At 42.1% G+C, this 21822-nt stretch overlaps 2 protein-coding genes across 3 annotated transcripts in view; both read right to left on the bottom strand.

Annotated features, from left to right (window-relative positions):
• Positions 1-361: 361 nt before the first annotated feature.
• LOC135530159 (zinc finger protein Gfi-1b-like) lies at positions 362-5907 on the bottom strand. Of its 2 annotated transcripts, none has more exons than XM_064958533.1 (7): positions 5458-5907; positions 5058-5122; positions 3657-4004; positions 3280-3440; positions 2715-2858; positions 1331-1496; positions 362-915 (listed from the first exon to the last, which is right to left on the bottom strand). In XM_064958533.1, the coding sequence occupies exons 3-7, from the start codon at positions 3928-3930 to the stop codon at positions 752-754; spliced, it is 909 nt and encodes a 302-aa protein (XP_064814605.1). In that variant the 5' UTR covers positions 3931-4004; positions 5058-5122; positions 5458-5907; the 3' UTR covers positions 362-751. The 2 variants fall into 2 exon arrangements, with proteins under 2 accessions (XP_064814605.1, XP_064814606.1); XM_064958534.1 differs by having other exon boundaries at positions 3657-3980.
• A 3625-nt stretch (positions 5908-9532) lies between these two features.
• Positions 9533-21822, bottom strand: part of LOC135530160 (EVI5-like protein) — a 28771-nt gene continuing 16481 nt past the window's right edge. Inside the window, exons 13-19 of the mRNA XM_064958535.1 lie at positions 18074-18190; positions 17835-17975; positions 17315-17482; positions 14025-14171; positions 13485-13580; positions 12992-13087; positions 9533-11377 (exon numbers count right to left, since the gene is read on the bottom strand). Coding sequence (XP_064814607.1) covers positions 11069-11377; positions 12992-13087; positions 13485-13580; positions 14025-14171; positions 17315-17482; positions 17835-17975; positions 18074-18190 — 1074 coding nt within the window. The 3' untranslated portion in view covers positions 9533-11068. The remainder of the gene's footprint in view (positions 11378-12991; positions 13088-13484; positions 13581-14024; positions 14172-17314; positions 17483-17834; positions 17976-18073; positions 18191-21822) is intronic.

The following is a 21822-nucleotide window of genomic DNA, read 5'->3' as shown; positions in this document are numbered from 1 at the left end:
TGTGTGTTCTTCCTCTGTGGTGCAGTGGAGGCCTTGAAGGTCGAAGGGATCAGGTGTTTTAGTGCAGTACTTTTGGCTGTGCTTTTATATGGAAGCGCTGACAGAGAGAGAGAGGGGGCTATCTCAGCCTATCACAGGTATTTAAATACAGGTAAATGTTTCCGTACCAGAGAATTGAAGAGAATGAAGACAATGATTCATTTTCCAGAGAATTCCAGAGAACCTACGCGGTCGTTGTACACGGTTTAACTACTTTTATCTCAAAGTGACATATCTTTAAAACCACCCCGAGAGGTAAATCATTGAAAAGCAAGGGAGCTTGATCACTAAAAAAACAATGATCATTCATTCATAACAATAATATCTTGTTGTTATCCAAATCTGAAAGTGGATAACAAAGATTTTTAATGCACACACTTAAGAAAGTGATACTTTGGAATATAAATGGGATTGGAATGTTTCAAAGGTGTTTTCAACATATTTTCTGATATGACCCTCTGATGACACTGAAAAAACAGAAATATATATGTAGGCAAAATATACAGTTGGGATTCAACTACAGTCAAGGTAAATGTTTGTTAGAATTTTTTGTGGAGCATCCATCCGTTCTTCCATCCATCCCCAGCTTCTGTTACGCTTGTCCAGTTGTGCCCTTATAATGAAAAAATGATCTGGGGTCAGCTATGACCAATCTCCCGATTGTGAAAACTGAACTCAGATCAGCTCTTAGCCAGGGACTTGACCGAAAGGTCTATGTACGGTAGTTCTTCTGGTTTTGTCTCAGCTCCTGTTTGCGCTGGAAGCCATAGAGGCAGTGGTAGGGCTGGTTGCTACTGTGCTGACGACTGTGGGTGATGAGGTTGGAGCTCTGGCTGAAGGCTTTGCCACACACCTGGCACACATGGGGCTTCTCACCTGGAATAGAATGGCAGAGGGGACATACTGTATTAAAGGGGAAGTTCACTCTTTTATAACTTAATAGATAGATTAAGTTAGATGGTTCCTCACCCTGAAAGTGAGCCAGGAAAAACTGTAATGCATGGTTCGGTTTTCTTTAATTAAACAGCCACTACAAATTTCAGCTAACTTAATCCAAATCAATGGGAGTGGTAGGGGCATGCAGTGGCTGTTAAATGATTTATTTTAAAGGCCAAATCACTTCCCACATCGCCGGAATATGGCATGCAGTCACTTTCATTTTTAACAGGCATCACATGCCCCTACCACTCCCATTGTTTTTGTTTTTTAACATTTAAAATAGTTAATACATTTCGAACGTGACTGTGACAAAGACAAGATCCCTATTTCCAGAAAATACATATCGACTCACCAGTGTGAATGAAGGTGTGTTTTTTCATATCAGATTTCTGGTGAAATCTTTTGCCACAGTATTGACAGGGGTAGGGTCGCGTGTCAGAGTGGATTAGCAGGTGAGTGGACAGGGTGGAGGAGCGCTTGAACACTTTCCCACACACCTTACAGCCAAACGTACGCTCCTGAAACACATGAGAACAAAGCATATATGGCCACATATTTTGTGAAAAAACATTTTTTATTTGGGTTCACAGTTTCAGGAGAAGTGTAATGAATCTTTATTTTATTTTTTACACCAAACAAAAATGAGTATAGGCCACCTAGTCATGAATAGGGTCTACTGTGGTGTTTTTTCCTGTATATAGTTTAGAACTAGCATCAAACTCTTAAAACTCCCTAAAGTCGATGTCCAGTGGAAATCTAATCAGCATTTAAAAAATCCCCATAAAAAATCTGTCAGTTTAAGATAGAGAGATGTTGTTTTTGCATTGGATGTGTCTCAATCCACCACATCCGCCTATGTCGCACTTTCACATCTGAGGTGAAAGTTGACAGAGCTAGAGCGGTGTTTGTCAGACCAGGAGGAGACATCTTGAAAATCTGTCTTCTCACAAAATCGTCTGTGGTGTTTCCGAATGTCCTACAAACTATTTTGAGACTCTCACGAACATGTACATGATTTACTCTAGGACGCTCACAAGACTCGTCTGAAGATCCCCTGGTACCAGCTGAAAAAAATTATGATAGTATATATGGAGACTGTTTAATGGCCAAAATATGGGGTTAAATACACATGTAAAAAAGTAATAATAATAAAAAATAAACAAATGTTTCCTGATCTTTCTTAAATCTCTCAGATATAGGAGAGACACCTCAGAACAAACTTCCTTTTGATATTTTTTGGGGACTATCTGTTGTTTCATGTAGTGAATCTGTTATTCAATGTGTTTGTATAACCTAATAACCTATAACCTATAACCTATAACCTAATAACAGTAAAGACCTGATACTTCAATGAGTCTTCAAATTCAAAATCAAATAGCTAAATGATCCTTGGTATGGCCTTAAAACAATTCCATATATCTTAGTAGAACAGTGCAGTTAATAACTTAATTTCACATTTAAAAAAAAAAAAGATATTTCCACACTATGAGGTGGTAATAACACTCTGAAATTGTGAAATGATGATAACGCCCTTTTTCTGTAGGAGCTGTATGAAAAACAAATGCCTGCACTATCAGCCTTTTCAGGTGGGATGGAACTTTGTGCCGCATCATGACATCACAATGTGATTTGATTAGAATAGACCTGACCCCAACCCTGCTTTAAAACCATTTATTATGCATGTAATTTGGCAGGCAACAGGCCTTTATTTGCCTCATTAGGTGTGTTATTCCTACCTTGACCCTGTAGCTCAAAACCAGGTCTGGCCTATAGCGGTACGGCTGACTGTTTGTCTTTGTGTGTGCTGATGACGACTGCTTGTGTCTGCCACCATGGGAGTTGTGGACGTGGGACTCCAGACTGGAGACAGAAAAGAAACTCTGAAAAGAAAACAAACACTTTAATGTGATTTGCAGAAGGGGAGAGCAGTGCAGTAAATACAATTGACCTATTATATTAATTTAATCCTCACACTGGACTTCCAGTCAGAAACAGAATAGAGAATCAAAGCACGTCAGGCTTCAGTTTCTGCACTTTGACCTTTGGTTAATAAAAAGGCTGTGTGTAGGTCTATCCAATCACCTCAGTGGTATTCAAATGAGTCAGAATTATTCATTATCCATGATGGAAGCAAACAGCATTCTCTTATAACTAATATCAACCCTTTTTGATGGAGAGAATAGGTGTTTAATAATTCACCTTTATTTATACAGGTAAATAAATGAAGAACAGATCATTATTTGCAATGACGACTTGTCAGAGGGATAGAATAACAAAACTGATTTGGGATCATCCACTAACTTTTCCACAAAGTGGACATTCAGTCCCAGTGGTCCTGTGGTCACTGATCTGGAGACAGTCTCTGTGTCGGGTCTCTCCCAGGAGGGGAGAGCCCACCTCTTCAGCAGGGCTGCCAGGGTTCAACTGGGAGGGAGAGTGGTGGTGCAGCGCAGCTCTATCATCTTAAGATGGGGAATAGCAGGTGGTTGAAAAGTTACATTAATTAGCCCCATCTTACAAGCAATCACTGATCTCTAGGTCTTGAACACATTGCTGTTTCAGTCTTAACTTGAATGAACATTGTATAATAATGAATGATTTATGAGAGAACGATAATACACAAAACTGGCGGATGTACATGAGCTTGTGTTAGCTGAGCCTCAGTGTTCAACACCTACCTGAAAACATGGGACTGGTGGGGTGAAGGTAAGGGGGACTATGTGAGGCAGGGTGGAGGGCTGGAGGTGGAGAGGGCTGTGGTGGGTAGGCCTCATTGTGTGTCACTAGAGACACTGCACTCTTCAGTGACGGCTGTCCCTGAAGGGTACCCCACTGCCTCTTGTCCGTTTCTGAGGGACCCACTGGCACCAGGGTCGTGCCCAAGCAGGGGCTACCTGCTTTGGGGCGCAGAGGGTGAGAGCCCCCCCTCCTCACCAGGAAAGAGCGAGGCATGGTGGGAAAGCGAGAAGCAGCAGGGGCACAGAGGGTTTTGTAGACTCAATCTAATGGAAGGGAAGAAGAAGGCCCTGCAATATGGAGTACATGAAAATTTACATAATAGTCCAGGTGTTATTCAACCAAAATACAGCAGGTGGCAGCAGTGCTTTGACTAACACAGTCACATACCACACTGCCGTATTCATACAGCTTATCAGAGTGTAAGTGCTGATCTAGGATCAGTTTTCAGATCATTATGAATAGGATAACAGGACCACGGGGGACCTGATCCTAGATCAGCACACCTAATCGGAAATGCTTTCTAAGTACAGGCCCTGGTCACACAACCACTCCTAAAGTAACAGTACTGTGGGTTTTGCTGACACTAAAATTATGAAGACAACATTTTGAAACCATAAAAACGAACTCCATACTGAAATCAGTTCAAATATGCTGAATGGAAATGCTGAGTTTTCCCAGCAGAGCTTTTCCTATATATTCATAAAGGAAGTCATTTATTTGACATTTAATGTCCAATTGACAGAGACATCTCTAGGCAGATCGTCTCAGCCAAGTCATTGCACAAACTCATTATTCTTGAGCTTGGTTGGATTGCTGCATAAACTGTGGCCACATAATACTAGCACGCAGTGTTATGAAACCATTCCACAGCAACTACCACCAAAATCCAACTAAACACAGCAGACCGTTATGTATTATCCCGACTAACCCTGTGAACTCTCTCCCCTCTGGTTGCACAGCCCTTACAGGTGGCAAATAGTAAGAGACTTGAAGACGTAACAAGATATAAGACTAGGGGCAATAAAGATCCCGAAAATATAAAAACTTGATTTCTTTCCCTATGCCGGATTCATACTATACTGGTTAAAAGCTTCAGATATAAAATATTTCTCATTTGAAGTATTCTATGTTACTAGGCAGAATAGTTCCATCTTTTGCCCAAGGGCCAATGGATCACTGGATAAAACAGGACACTTTCGACTGTGTAATGTTGCAGATACAGTGTGGCATTTGAAATAGCATAATTAAGTATGATGCAGATACACCAGTGGAGATGAATGATGATTAGATTGAACACATTGGCCGAATTCATTTGGTACGGTAAATGCAGGTAAACTCACCTTATAAAAGAGGAATGACAAATCTCTGGAGCTAGCCGTCTTGAAGATGTCATCAGTCAAGTCACCTGGTGAGGGGACAGAGCTTTGATTTTTAAGATGATGATACTGTACATGATCATTTCCTAAAAGCATAAGGCAAAAATAAACTCCTAATCTTAATTGCAGAATGGAATTGAAGACCGCAAGAAGTAATTTATGCCTTTATGGCTAGCGATGAAAATTTGAAAACCTCACTACAAAAAAAGTGTTTCAAACAAACTTACCAGATAACACGTTTTTTGAAAAGGCATACAAAATGTCAACATTTCACAAAGCAAATAGGCAGAACAAATACATTCTGGCTCAAATTCTAAATGAATTTAAACAAAATATAAAAAATATGATATGCCAAAATGTTTACCTCACTCCCGAATCTCCCACTAGTGAACTAATGAAATTAAAACAGGAAGCTCAAATCATGTAACATTACAGGGAGAAAAAAAAATCTATCTATATGCTCAAGTTTAAGCTCTAAACTGTATTCAGATGTTGTGTTTAGTGAAGTCCAATGACGCGGATGGGGAAGAGCATGTCTGTAGAGCACCGCTCCACTCAGCAGCAGCCACCTCAACCACAGCGCTTCCTCAGAAAGACCAGACCGACACCACTGCCGAGCAACAGTTCTTTCTGCTGCACTAAAAATCCACTTTTGCTACAGTATATAGGACCAAACGAGTCCCGATGTACTCGCTCTAATCTCTTCACTTTCAAATGGCCAAATGTCCTCTTTGACTTGAGGTTGGTATACAAATCTCCAATGTCAGTCTACTTCACTGTTATATCACAATGATTCACATGATCACAAAACAGGAAGATGTGTTGAAGTGAGGCAAGAGAAAAATAAGTAACAAGAAATTGGATGAGGGGAGGATGGTGGGGTCACTTGAGTAACGTTCTGTAGAAAGTGTCGCCACACACAAGTGTTGAGACAGGAGGGGGTTTCAAAATGGAGGTTAGAGCAGAGAGCGATGGAGAGGGGAATCCCAAACAGAAATTAACTAGTAACCCAATGTCGTGATGAGCAGAGCGGGAGAAAAAGAATAGAGAGAGGGACAGCGAGCCAGAGAGGATAACGGGTTCAATGGAAGATTACAATGGATTTTATATCCAAATGAAGACAGGGTGCACACAATCAACACAACGCTCGAGTCAGCACAACAACACCGTACCACCTCAACATGGCATCTGAGAATGTGTAGTGTCAATGTTAATTTCATATCAATCATCATCAAGTACAAAACACTGAAATGTTTTCATAATATTGTCTTTAATATCATCTTTATTACTGTCATTAATATACTTGACAACACATTGGTAGAATTGCAAGAGAGAGTGAACAAGGTTGGCGGGAGTAAAGTGGATACCGACCTGCTGTTACATACATGAGAGAAGTCTTACACCAGGGTTGTGTTTGAGGCACGAAACGGAAGAAAAGTGACTGAAACCGGGAGGGACTTCAATGGACGTGTCCAATAATAAACACAAATGTTTGTTTTCTGTTGCAGATTACATTGTGTGCCCTAATGAATAAAACCCAGGGTATGCACGAGGACACCGTCCATAAGGGGGAGTCTCCGTGTTCTGTTTCTTTCTTTGAGACACAGACAATGGCATGTATAGTGTTCCAGTTTCATTCTAACATTTATTTATTTATTTATATATATATATATATATATAAATCTTAAACATATTGGGGTTCCTTCAGTCCTAGCAACAGTGGCCTTCACCTTTGAGATATTTTTGGTGAACACCACCCTAAACCAGAGTGAAAATGCTGAACTTTCTATGAAAATTGCATTTGATATACATGTAATTTATATACTATGTATAAATCTACCTACATTATGGCACTATATAAGATTTAAACATGGAACCCTACCATTCGCCACACCCTAAGATTTTAACCATGATCTTAGTTCAGATCAAAGAATAGCCATACCAACGCTAATCATAAAACTACATGGATGACAAATACTGAATCAGAGGGCATCTTCATGTGTATCAAAAAGTATTTTAGTCACAGTTATACCAGTTGTAGTTGGGACACTGGGGAGCTCCACGTCCGAGCACCATCTCTGAACAGCAGTATAGTTTGTGTTATGTGTAAATTAGACACTGTCTGGTAGTGTCTAATAGTGCTGTAAAGTACTTAAGTAAAAAATACTTTAAAATACTACTTTAGTCGGTTTTTTTTGGTATCTGTACTTTACTTTTTATGTTTGGCAACTTTAGGAATTTAGTGGAGTAAAATTAATAAAAATTATGTACTTTTTACTCCATACATTTTCCCTGACACCCAAAAGTACTTGTTACATTTTGAATGCTTAGCAGGACAGGAAAATTGTCAAATTCACACACTTATCAAGAGAACATCCCTGGTCATCCCGATTGCCTCTGATCTGGCAGACTCACTAAACACAAATGCTTCATTTGTAAATTATGTCTGAGTGTTGGAGTGTGCCCCTGGCTATCTGTAAATAAACTAAAAGCAAAAAAATGATGCCGTCTGGTTTGTTGAATGTAGGGAATTTGAAATGATTTATACTTTACTTTTGATACTTAAGTATATTTAAAACCAAATACTTTTACTCAAGTAGTATTTTACTGGGTGACTCACTTTTGAGTAATTGTCTATTACAAAAAAGGTATCTTTACTTTTACTCAGGTTTGACTCAAGTACTTTTCCCACCACTGACCAAGACTATACTCTACCGCAGGTCGACAACACATGGCATCCGAACTCCTTCCCATTGCTAAAGTAATGCCGTAACTGACTGGTCCAGGATGTTACACCAGACAACAGTGATTTCAGCTGCTGCACTGATTTAACCTCTAAAAAGGTGGTTATTTGTAATACTTGAGTGAGCAAAAGATGGGCTACATGGCAGTGGAACCCCATTGGAAGAGCTCCCTTATTTCTTTGGCAGTTGGTGACATGTTCCCCCTTCATCCAGCATCATTGTGTGACAAAAGCCAGGCACACACCAAATCTGAGTACATGGCATAAGTTGAACATAAGAAAACAGAAAGCATGATACAAAGTTGGGATGCATAGGCTTGGTGGCATAGAGTAACTTGCTACACTAACCACTCCAAGCATCCACTCCCATGTTCCCAGGACAGTACTCACTGCTTTAAGACAAGAGGAGATCTAGAATTTATATTTATATCTAGAATCTTAGGATCTATATCTAGAATCTGAGGATCTATATCTAGAATCTGAGGATCTATATCTAGAATCCTAGGATCTGTATTTAGAATCTTAGGATCTGTATCTAGAATCTTAGGATCTGTATCTAGAATCTTAGGATCTGTATCTCGAATCTTAGGATCTGTATCTCGAATCTTAGGATCTGTATCTCGAATCTTGGGATCTATATAACACCCTATTGAATATAATACCACACATCCCCTGCAGTCTGCCTCAGCAAATCAACTCAATTACTATTGTGATATATTTATATTAATACTTTGGTTCAGGTTGTCATATTGTATAATCCAATAATATTCCATATGTTTCGCTTCCACTGTTGTAAGAATGTAGAAATGTGAAGTGTCTGCCACAGAAGTAAGACAACGCTCCTTCCATTTCCTTCCATCTATATAGAGTTTGTATGGAAACCACATGGAGCTTCTTTCTCGACGACCATCATCGATTCCCACGATCAACTCTGTCCCACTGATATAAACACAGAGCATTTGAATGCTTTGGAAACATGGCACCAAGCCGATGCATTCGTCTCCCCGCTCCTAATGACTGAACTAAAACTAATTCTCACAAGCATTTGTCATATATTCAAGACTATTGGGATGATACGCCACATAGTTAGCCAGTGAGGTATATACTAGGCAAAATACTGCCCCAGTCTGTTAACATCTGTGCATTATAGCCATCTGAAGCTGTAGTAACAGCACGCATCAGATAGTCAGATATGTTCAGTCAACACGTTCAACTGAATGTTTCCATCCATCCCTAAATCCTATTGGTAACAGGCAGTAGAAAGAGGAAGTGATGTCACAGTTGGCTGTTCTGGAAGGAGAGGTATTGATAATTCATCATACAGTACCATGACTGAGACGAGAACAACAGTACAGAACAACAGAGAGAGTGATGACCCTGGTCCAACTTGATAATGATATTTATGATGATTTGATCAGTACACTTGTAGCTCGTAAATTATATATATTTTTTGCCTCTGATCGTCAATTTCAACAAATTCTCATGTTTTTTTTCTCCCCAGTAACTCAAAATGAACACCTTCACGTCACTCACACAGCCTTTTAAAGGACACATGCCAATCCGTCTCACACTAGTCAAACTCTAGCCTCACCATTAGACAAAATGAATGATTGACTGAGCCATTGCTGTCCTCTTACAAGCACTTGTGTGTTGATATCTGCTTTTAGGGTTAAAAAATTCCTTAACACATTTCAAATAGATTATAAAAAGGAGTTGTTTATGTGTGGGTACTCTCACATGCTTAAGTCATGCTTAAGTCATAGGTAGAGACATCATTATGAAGTCTAGCCTTAACCGTTCAACAATTTCTTCACAGTAGTTTTCGCACTCGCACCTGATTCCTAAGGGGTTGTAAAGTTCAACTGCATGTTGAGCAGATAGAACATAACTTAAAAGAAGACAGGGAGGAAAATCATAGCAGCGCATTCGTTCGGTCTCTCTGACATGCATCGTCATGGACGACACCTCAGCTTCAGGATTCAAGTTGGCACAAAGGACCAAAGGAACTAAAACGTATAAAGTTTGGCCGCCGTTGGTATCCATCTATATATTTATATTTGTAGAGATATATATATAAAAAAAGATTAAAATAAATAACAACATAAATAATAGCAGAAAAAAAAAGATTTGGCAACGTTGAGATTTTTGTTGTTGTTGACATGAGCCATCGTAATTCACTTGCCTTGTTTCATTTGCAAGGCATTGAGACACACACAACATACAATTTCAGTAAGATAAATTGTTAATATCGATCTATGCATGTGATGTCATCTAGTAACATCCCTATGATATTGATGTGTACAAGTCCATACCATACTCCTTTCCTACCTCTATCCTTCCTTCCCTCTCGCTCTCATTGTTTTGAAGTGTGCATTGTGAGGTTACAGTGGAGGGTTGTTTCCATTGTAACAGGCAGTGCAGGTGGCTAATGGATCTTCTTGGAATGATGGAATGGCAGAAAGAGAGAGATGGAGAGAGAGAGAGAAAAGGAGGAGGAAAGAGAGAGAGATGGAGAGACGGCGTGTTCCACATCTCGCTCATGGGACGAGCAGCGTCAAGCCCATCAAGTCATCCATCCATCTCATCTTTTACCGATCCCAAATCCATATGGAAGTCCTTCCAAACTTGAGGGGAATCATTTAATCAAAGTGACGTCTTGATGCATCTCATAGTCACTGCTGTGTGGTATGGTTGGAGTATTGAAAGTTGAAAGCTATTTTTTGGGGTCAATTTTCAATCCTTTTTTGTTTTCTCGGCTTTCTGTGAGGATAGGATATGCTTGCTGCACAGTGAGCGAGCATACTGAAGTTATCTGTTCTTCACTCAGGTCCGGAGTGCAGTGTGGAAACTAATGGCAAGGACAGGTCAGGAGAGGAGAGGGGAATCAGACTGGAATTGACTCTACCCCCATAGGGAATATAGGGTCTGTCGGTGATAATGTCGAGGAGAAAGAGATTCAGGGAGAGAGAGGGAGATAAAGAGAGGGATAACTGAAGAGAGAAGTAAAAGGGGGAGATGGAGAGAAGAGAATGACAAAAAGAGGAGAGACCATGGCACCAACGCGAAGGAGGAGGGGAGGATGTCCATTACAGGTTACAGTAGGAGTTTAGGGTGAGAACAGTCGTACAATAAAGTTGGGGTGAGTACAGCATCTCTAATACTAAAGAGATGCAGAGTACAGTATCTTTAGTAGTCTAGGTCAGGACCAGGTAGTTCCAGGGACCTCCATGGCTCAGTTGTCCAGGACCTCAGCACACACCATGCTAGTGTAGAGCTGCTGCGAGGGGCCGTGGTGGGGGTGGTCCGGGTGGGCCTCTGCTTCGCTGTCGGTGCTGCCCTCGCTGTCCAGCCTGGCCGAGGGGTGGGGCAGGGCAGGGTACATGGCATTGGGGGGGATGGGGCTGGGGAGAAGGTCCTCATCCGAGCTCAGGTAGTCGCCTCCGGCCGACGAGGGGCTAGCTAGACACAGATCCGGGTAGCCCCCGCCCCCGTCCCGGGAACTAGGGGCGAACTTGGAGCGCTGCCCGCGGAGCTGCCTGATCTAAAAGAGAAAGAAATAAGGTTATAGAAGATACTCATACCCGGGGATCATTATCACAGTCATCTAGGATATTACTGAGAGCAAAAATAAAGGCTTTTGATGCTGTTTCAGCTGGTGAGAAGAGTGTGTACCACTGGTTGAAAGTGACCCATTTCTATAGAAATCTGGTATGGTGGTCTAGCCTGCAGTGACAGGCACATCAGACTGGGTTTAACCTTGTGGGTGTGTTCTAAATCTAGTACCTAGTACATTGATAAGGTCTGTCGATAAGCTTCACAGAGAGTCAGAGTACCTGTGGATTTTCAGCTGCCAGTACAGATTGAAGTCTGTTTTACTATGAAAGAACCTGCTGAAGCACCAACCACTTCACCTGTGTGTGTGTATGTGTGTTTGTGTGTTCACATATGAAACCTGCATCAATGACGTGTAGTGGGTGTCCCTTGCGTGACAAGCCACAGCCGGTCTCCAAATGCTTCAGCAAGTACATGTCTGTGTCTGCGTGAGTGTGTAGATAAAACACTGATTCAGTACTTACAGAAAACTCTGAGATTTGTACTGAGTTAGGCTGGTAGGAGGGGGAGGGTAGTGGTTAACCAATAGGAACACTATAACTAGGCACTCGCCCACCTCTTCCTCTTCAGTCTCGGTTTACACAGCAGAGCTCAATCATGTACACTATACTGGCTGGAAAAACCCCAGATCTGATTCTAGTTCAGCCCTTCTCGAAGTGTATCATATTGTTCTGGGACAAAATCAGAATATTCAAAAGTCATTGGTATGACAAACACTTTAGAATCATAACTTAAACTGTTACAAAAAATGTAAAAAAAACATTTATGCTAATTCTACTTATGCTCTGGTCCAACACCAAAACATGAATTAATTTGCAAAACAGATGCCCGAGAGTTTTGAGACCGAAAAATGACTCCTTGCTAATTTTGACTTTGTCACAAATGTTTCGGTACTCTTTACATAAAGGCTCTATATGACGAATACCCACAATAGTATGCACTCTAAGAACTAATGAACAGAAAAGGGCAAGGCAGTCCCATCACTCCATTCTCACGCACAGACGCTCTCTGAATGAGCAAGTGTATATTACGTGCGTGTGTGTGTTTAAGCATGTGAGAATCAGTGTTGTCTAGTTCTCACACGCATTCATCGCCCTCTTTCTGAGGGCTGGGGTTTTGAAGTGGTGGGGGGGGGGGGGGGTACGTCTGTTCTGTGGTTGGAAATGTCATACAGAGGAAGGCCAGAGTAGTGATTCTAGTGTGTCATGCTTCACGTAGCAGCCAACATCTATCATTTCAGAGAAATACAAAAAGCACGAGGGGATGCGATTTACATAGCTGGGTCTCAATGGCTAAACTAATGCCAGACACGAGGGCTTTTACTGGTGTGTGTGTGTGTGTGTGTGTGTGGGGGGGGGGGTCCCATGTGGCTCAGTTGGTGGAGCATTGCACTTGCAACACCAGGGTTGTGGGTTCCATTACTACGGGGTGGACCAGTACCAACAAACAAACTAAAAATATGAAAATGTATGAACTCACTTCCGTAAGTTGCTCTGGATAAGAGTGTCTGCAAAATGACTGTTAAACATTAAATGTGTGTGACCTCGTTCTTGAGCTCTCCGATCTGGTCTCGAAGCTGGGTGATGTACTGCCTGGAGTCAGAGTGGTTCAGCTGGCCCTGGATCAGACCCTCCTCCTTCTGTAGGACAGGGATCACACACACACACACACACACACACACACACACACACACACACACACACACACACACACACACACACACACACACACACACACACACACACACACACACACACACACACACACACACACACACACACACACACACACACACGAGTCAGAGTGGTTCAGCTGGCCCTGGATCAGACCCTACTCCTTTTGTAGGACAGGGATAGGTGGATGAGATGCACACATACTCGCCCGCGTACGGACACAACCGAACAGTCAACGCCAAAGAAGCAGGGAAGACGATCTCCCCAATGCACACATACCAGCCAGAAGAAATCTAAACACACTTGACAATCACATCCATTCAATATGGAAGTCAAGTTCAGATCTGTGTACAAACACCCCACCTGTATCTCCAGCTCAGCTATCTTCTGTCTTAGCTCAGCTATGGCGGCCATGCTGTCAGCCTCCCGCAAGCGCACCGCCATCACCTCCTCTTTACTCTACAGAGAGAGGGAAGAGGGTGGTAGAAGAGAAAAGACAGAAAGAGAAAAATTACCTCTGGCGCAAAGCCTGAGTGAAAGCCACTAGTCCATCTAGTTGTGCAATAGAGTCTGTTTAAATTGCAGCCTCACACACAAAGCCCACTTATCAATGTCACCCTGGGCTGCTTCCATTTCCCACACCCTCTCCTTTATCTATCTTTCTCCCACCATCTTCTCTTCTCTCACCTGGCAGTCAGTCCACTTATTTCACTACCTTCCTCCATCCTCCTCATACCATCTCCACTTCCCCTCTCCTCCCGCTTCCATTCTCCATCCCTCCCTCTTTCTGCACCTTCATCCCCGCTCTCCCTTCAGTCTTAACTTGCAGCCCACTTATTCCACACATATCAACGCTACCGTTGGCTACCTCCATTCTCCCCCTTCCCTCCGCCTTTACCCCACCTTGCAGTCGAGCTCGGCCCGTTTCCTCTTCATCTCGGTGAGCTGGGACTGCAGCCCCTTGTTCTGGCCCGCCAGCTGCTGCAGCCTCTCCTGCATGGCGGCGCTCTCCACCTCATGGCGCCCAATCAGCTTGCTGTGAATCTGGTTCTGAAGGTAAAGAGAGAGTGGGGACACAGTCAGAAGACTGAAAGCGTAATTAGTCATTCTGGATTAGCGTCTGCTAAATTGCAAGTATTTAAATGTAATGTGCAGCACAAGTCAAAAGTTTGCACACCCACTCATTCAAGGGTTATTTATTTTTACAATTTTCTACGTTGTAGAAAAATAGTGAAGACATCAAAACTATGGAATCATGTAGTAACCAAAAAAAGTGTTAAACAAATCAAAATATATATTGAGATTTGAGATTTTTCAAAGTAGCCAAACTTTACCTTGAAGACAGCTTTTGTAAACTCTTGACATTCTCTCAACCAGCTTCAGGTGACCATGAGGTCACCTGGAATGCATTTCAATTAACAGGTGTGCCTTGTTAAAAGTTAAGTTGTGAAATTTCTTTCCTTCTTAATGCATTTGAGCCAATCAGTTGTGTTGTGAAATGGTAGGGGCGGTATACAGAAGATAGCCCTATTTGATAAAAGACCAAGTCCATATTATGGTAAGAACAGATGAAATGAGCAAAGAAAAAGGACAGTCCATCATTACTTTAAGACATGAAGGTCAGTCAATATGGAACATTTCAAGAACTGAACATTTCTTCAGTCGCAAAAACCAAGCGCTATGATGAATCTGGCTCTCATGAGGACCGCCACAGGAAAGGAAGACCCAGAGTGACCTCTGCTGCAGAGGATGAGTTATAGTTAGAGTTACCAGTCTCAGAAATTGCAACAGAGTTCAAGTAACAGACATCTTAACATCAACTGTTCAGAGGAGACTGAGTGAATCATGCCTTAGTGGTCGTATTGCTGCAAAGAAACCACAACTAAAGGAATCCAATAAGAAGAGACTTGCTTGGGCCAAAAAACACGAGCAATGGACATTAAACTGGTGGAAATTTGTCCTTCGGTCTGATGAGTATAGATTTGAGATTTTTGGTTCCAAACGCTGTTTTTGTGAGAGGCAGAGTAGGTGAACGGATGATCTCCGCATGTGTGGTTCCCACCATGAAGCATGGAGGAGGTGGTGTGACAGTGCTTTGCTGGTGACACTGTCTGTGATTTATTTAGAATTCATGGCGCACTTAACCAGCATGGCTACCACAGCATCTGCAGTGATATGCCACCCCATCTGGTTTGCGCTTAGTGGGACTATCATTTGTTTTTCAACAGGAAAATGACCCAAAACACAACACCAGGCTGTGTAAGGGCTATTTGACCAAGGAGGAGAATGATGGAGTGCTGCATCAGATGACCTGGCCTCCACAAATCACCCGACCTCAAGTCAATTTGGGATGAGTCGGACCGCAGAGTGAATGAAAAAGCAGCCAACAAGTGCTCCTTCAAGACTGTTGGAAAAGCATTCCAGGTGAAGCTGGTTGAGAGAATTCCAAGTGTGTGCAAAGCTGTCATCAAGGCAAAGGGTGGCTATTTGAAGAATCTCAAATATAAAATATATTTTGATTTGTTTAACACGTTTTTGGTTACTACATGATTCCATATGTGTTATTTCATAGTTGTGATGTGTTCACTATTATTCTACAATGTAGAAAATAGTAAAAAATAAATAAAAACCCTTAAACGAGTAGGTGTGTCCAAACTTTTGACTGGTACTGTATATGATATTAGATTTTTGGTCTTAATTTAAGGTTAGGTTTAAAATATGCTATTTTGACTGGCTGTGCCAGCTCGTGACCATTCTGCAGTGCTGCCTCCAGTACATGAGTCATCTCAATAAATGCCAACCTGTGGCCCAAAGTGATGAACTGTAACGAAAATGTGTGTGTGTGTGTGTGTGTAGGCCTATGGTGTTGTATAGAGCTTTGAATAATCCACCACAAAAGTCAAACATCTCACTCATCAGGGTGAGAAACATGAGTGTGGAACTGAATGTTAAAAACTTAGCGAGGTACTTTCCATAAATCAAAAAGATGAGGCAATATATGTACACTATCATTCAAATGTTTGGTGTCACTTAGAAATGTCCTTGTTTTTGAAAGAAAAAGCACATTTTCTGTCCATTTAAATAACATCAAATGGATCAGAAACACAGTGCAGACATTGTTAATGTTGTAAATGAAGAATAGCTGGAAACCGCAGATTTTTTTATGGAATATCTACATAGGCGTACAGAGGCCCATTATGAGCAACCATCACTCCTGCGTTCCAATGGCACGTTGTGTTAGCTAATCCACGTTTATCATTTTAAAAGGCTACTTGATCATTAGAAAACACTTTTGCAATTATGTTAGCACAGCGGAAAACTGTTGTTCTGATTAAAGAAGCAATAAAACTGGCCTTCTTTAAACTAGTTGAGTATCTGGAGCATCAGCATTTGTGGGTTCGATTACAGGCTCAAAATGACCAGAAACAAAGAGCTTTCTTCTGAAACTCGTCAGTCTATTCTTGTTCTGAGAAATTAAGGCTATTCCATGCGAGAAATAGCCAAGAAACTGAAGATCTCGTACAACGCTGTGTAATACTCCCTTCACAAGACAGCCCAAACTGGCTCTAACCATAATAGAAAGAGGAGTGGGAGGCCCCGGTGCACAACTGAGCAAGAGGACAAGTGCATTACAGTGTCTAGTTTGAGAAACAGACGCCTCACAAGTCCTCAATTAGCAGCTTAATTAAATAGTACCCGCAAAACCCCAGTCTCAACGTCAACAGTGAAGAGGCGACTCCGGGATGCTGGCCTTCTAGACAGAGTTTCAAAGAAAAAGCCATATCTCAGACTGGCCAATAAAAAGAGAAGATTAAGATGGGCAAAAGAACACAAACACTGGACAGAGGGACTCTGACTAGAAGGCCAGCATCCCGGAGTCAGGATGTTGAGGTTGAGACTGGTGTTTTGCAGGTACTATTTGGGATTTATCTACCATTTCCACATAGTATTTGTCGTAGTAGTTACCCCTTAGTCATTTAGGCCTAATGAAAGTCTCCATTAGAAATGTGAGTCAATACAATTTATTTCCCTAGGCTGGTCCCAGCACTGTTTGTGCCATCTTGCCAACTCCTATGGTCATTGTTACATGAGACAGACCTGAGATCAGACTAAGGAAATAACACACAATGGATCACTTTTATTTAGATAGAGCACAAACAGATTTGGCATCAGGCTAAAGTTCCTCCACTGACCTTGCTCTCCAGCTGTATGGCTTGGAGTTTGACCTCCCTGAGTTCAGCCTGGGCCTGGGCCTCTCTCAGACGCACCCCCATCAGCTTCTCCTGCAGCTCATTCAGGGCGTTCTTCTTGGGGGATTCCTTCCAGTGACCTCCACCCCCGCCGCCTTTTGACATGTGGAGCTGGAGAGAGAGAGGAACGGAGATGACAGGTTAGAGAGCCACAACCAATGTGCATCGGTTCTCTATCTATCTCTCCCTAAAGTCACTCGCTCTGAGACCTTGAAGTAGTTGTTCCCCTTGCTCTGCAAGGGCCGTGGCTTTCGTGGAGCGACGGGTAACGATGATTTGAGGGTGACTGTTGTCAATGTGTGCAGAGAGTGCCTGGTTCTCACCCAGGTTGGGGCGAGGAGAGGGACGGAAGCAATACTGCTACATAAGCACAGTCCTTCTAGTCACCTCTACTATGCTCTCCCCTTCTGAAGCCTTCAGTTCCCTACTGTACAGTTCTCTGCTCTGTGGTGTGTTTACTTACCTGCCAACGCTGGTTGAGCTCGGTCACCGTGTCCTGCATCTCTCTGAAGGAGTGCAGTGTCTCCAGCTCTCGGAGCTTCACCAGCTTCAGCTCATCCTGTAGCTGGGCCACGTTGTTCTCATCAGGCAGAGAGCTGCTCCTCTGTAACACAAACACACACACGCATGATAAAGATATGAAACATACAGATATAACCACACACACATGTACACAGGTGTGGTTGAGCTCGGTTCTCTTACCTTCTCTAGGTCCAGTACTTTGTCCTGCATCTCTTTGAGGGCTCCCAGTAGGTCTGCCTCCTGCAGCCGGGACTGCTCCAGCTGCGTCTGCAGACTGGTCACATACTGCTCTGTGTACTGAGACACAACACATGGACCAATTATAAACGGAGACAACACACTGGGATCAATCCCAAACTGACACTACACATATCAACCAATCAATCAAACTGCTCTGTGTACTAAGGCATCAGAAGATAAAGATCCTCCACCCAGCACAGTCAGAAGAGGCTGGCCAACCCTTAGAGCCTGGTTCCTCTCTAGGTTTCTTCCTAGGATCCTGCCTTTCTAGGGATTTTTTCCTAGCCACCGTGCTTCTACATCTGGTTTGCTTGCGGTCTGGGAATCTAGGCTGGGTTTCTGCATAGCAGTTTGCCACTGCTAACTCAAAAAGGCCTTTTTAAAATACATTTGATTGGTTGACGGGGCAGAAGAATGTCTGTCTAAATGGCTGTTTTCTATTGATATGGAAATGTCAAACCACTTACAAAGTCTATCAGTGTATCCACCAGGTAGATTCACCTCATTGGTGGACACCCAAGCAAATAAATGAATGATGTACTAAAAGGAGATGTGGAGTACAGCTCTGTGTAGCTGTGGTAGTTGTGGTGAGATGGACAGAAGGGATGTGGGTTGGCAAAAGGGGGAAACCAACCAAAAAAAAACATGTCTGTTTCTCACTAGATGCAGTTCAGAGAGAAGAGACTGAAAGAGAGAGCTGGTGAGATAGAGAGAGAACGTTGGGACAAACCAATATCTTTGTATGTGTATGCATGGCATAAAGGCCTTTCTTTCTTTGTGAATTAAAGTAGCCACTCTGTTTCAATGTGAGAGAGAAGTGAGAGGTGGGGGTGTGTGAATTCTGGCTTGGTAATATACCCAGGCTAGTCATCGGAGGCACAACACATACTCCGACCACACCTGAAACTCCAAATCAATAGCAACACCACACACACCTATACCACTGATTCTCTCCATGGCTCCAATTCTAGTAGATCTAAACTTAGTTCAACTGGTGTTGAAAGACTAACGGAGGAGGAGGAGACAGTCAAGGAAACAATGTTGAGACGTGCTCTCACATTAGTGTGACTGCTTGTGTCTGAGTATGAAGAGAAACAGCACATTGTTACAACACTGTACACACTGTACATAGCCATAATATGACATTGGAAATGTCTCTATTCCTTTGAAACGTTTGTGAGTGTAATGTTTATTTCTGTTTATTTCACTGTTTATTTCACTTTTGTTTATTATCCATTTCATTTGCTTTGGCAATGTGACCATGTTTCCCCATATGCCAATGAAACCCTTTGAATTGAAACTGAGAAACTAACGTCTGTAGAAAGCGTTGTAGTTCCTGACACATTCAGTAACAGAAACACATCATCTTTTATTTTTTGCCGTAGTGGGGGACTTGCATTCAAAACGGATTCAAGCGCCGACTGACTCACACGTGTTTGAATAGACTAAAATAGTGTGTGTGTGTGTGAGAAAGATTTAAAAAAAAATATATATATATATATAAAAAATTAAAACAACATTCTACACACATGATACAGTGCACCGTGAGGCAAAGTCACAGAGGAGCATTCGGTGTTTCTGTAGCATACAACAAACACTAACACACAAGGACAGGCGACACACAGCTGCTAACACACAGCCACAATAGAATAACTGAAGCCCTATTGTACTGGACCAGCTGGGCTACCCATTCAACATCACACTAATTGTCCACCTCACCATGGCGGTCTGTCTACATCTATACATTAGAATGCTCATACAACTGGCTTATACCACACCAGCCCTGGGTGAACACAATGTTATAACACTATGGATTTAGAACAGGTCAAATATCAAACTCTATACAATGACTACCGCCCCCGTAGCACTCACCTCGGTAGCCATGAACTGCTTTGAAAGGTTGGTCATGGCTCACATCAACGCCATCATCTCGCAAACCCCTTTTCCCACTCCAATTCCCATACCGCCTCAGATCCACAGACGACACAATCTCAATTGCACTCCATACTGCCCTTTCCCACCTGGACAAAAGGAACACCTATGTGAGAATGCTGTTCATTGACTACAGCTCAGCGTTCAATGGCATAGTGCCCACAAAGCTCATCACTAAGCTAAGGAACCTGGGACTAAACACCTCCCTCTGTAACTAGATCTTGGACTTCCTGAAGGGCCGTCCCCAGGTGGTAAGGGTAGGTAACAACACGTCTGCAACGCTGATCTTAAACATGGGGGCCCCTCAGGGGTATGTGCTTAGTCCCCTCCTGTACACTCCCTTTTCACCCATGACTGTGTGGCCAAGCACGACTTCAACACCATCATTAAGTTTGTTGACCACACAACGGTGGTAGGCTTGATCACCGACAACGATGAGACAGCCTACAGGGAGGAGGTCAGAGACCTGGCAGTGTGGTGCCAGGACAACAACCTCTCCCTCAACGTGAGCAAGACAAAGGAAATGATTGTGAACTACAGGATAAGAAGGCCCAAAAAATTGGCAAAGACTCCAGTCACGCAAGTCCTAGACTGTTCCCTCTGCTACTGCTCGGCAAGCGGTACCGGAATGCCTCGGAAAGTCTCGGTCCAAAAGGCTCCTTATCAGCTTCTACCCCCAAGACATATGACTGCTGAACAATTAATCAAATGGCCACCCAGACTATTTGCATTCCCCCCTCCCCCACCCCCTTTGTTTTTTACACCGCTGCCACTCGCTGTTTATTATCAATGCAGTCATTTCACCCCTACCTGCATGTACAAATGACCATAATTGCCTTGACTAACTTGTTCTCCCACACATTGACTTGGTACCAGTATCGTCTGTATATAGCAGCATTATTGTTATTTTATTGTGTTTATTTAGTAAATACTTTCTCAACTCTATTTTCTTGAAACTGCATTATTGGGTAAGGGCTTGTAAGTTTTCGGCGCATGTGACAAATAACATTTGTTTGGATTTATAATGTACGGTGTTGCTCTGCTGGCAACTGAATGCAATAATTCTACATTAAAAAGAGTCAACACATTGACAAGCAACACCGTCCTAAAAACACACACAAAATTACTGTAAGTGAGCATATAGAACAGTTACTTTGGTAGTGATTCAGTTTCTGTAATTTAAGTGACGTTTTTCAGATATAACCCATGACGAGAAACTAAGAAAGTGTTTGCCAGCCTTTCCACTATCATCAAAGCGCTACCCAGACACTTACGATAAGACGATAATCAACTTGGTCCTAAACGTACGAATCACAAACATCCATACGCGCCATAATTAGCAAATAAATTCATTAAAAATCCTACAATGTGATTTTCTCGATTTTTTTTCTCTCATTTTGTCTGTCATAGTTGAAGTGTACTACCTATGATGAAAATTACAGGCCTCTCTCATCTTTTTAAGTGGGAGAACTTGCACAATTGGTGGCTGACTAAATACTTGTTTGCCCCACTGTATTTTCTTTATATTGTATATACACAAATAATATATATTTTGACCATTAATTATGACCAGTGGTGGAAAAAGTACTAAATTCTAATACTTGAGTAAAAGTAAATGTCACCCAGTAAAATACTACTAGTAAAAGTCTAAAAGGATTTGGTTTTAAATATACTTAAGTAGCAAAAACTCATTATTTAATTCCTTATATTAAGCAAACCAGACAGCACCATTTTCTTGTTTTATTTTTATTTATTTA

This window comes from Oncorhynchus masou, unplaced genomic scaffold (genome assembly GCF_036934945.1).
Source record: "Oncorhynchus masou masou isolate Uvic2021 unplaced genomic scaffold, UVic_Omas_1.1 unplaced_scaffold_1280, whole genome shotgun sequence".
Lineage (NCBI taxonomy): Eukaryota > Metazoa > Chordata > Actinopteri > Salmoniformes > Salmonidae > Oncorhynchus > Oncorhynchus masou.
The sequence above is the reverse complement of the archived record's forward strand: the minus strand, read 5'-3'. Positions and strand labels throughout refer to the sequence as shown.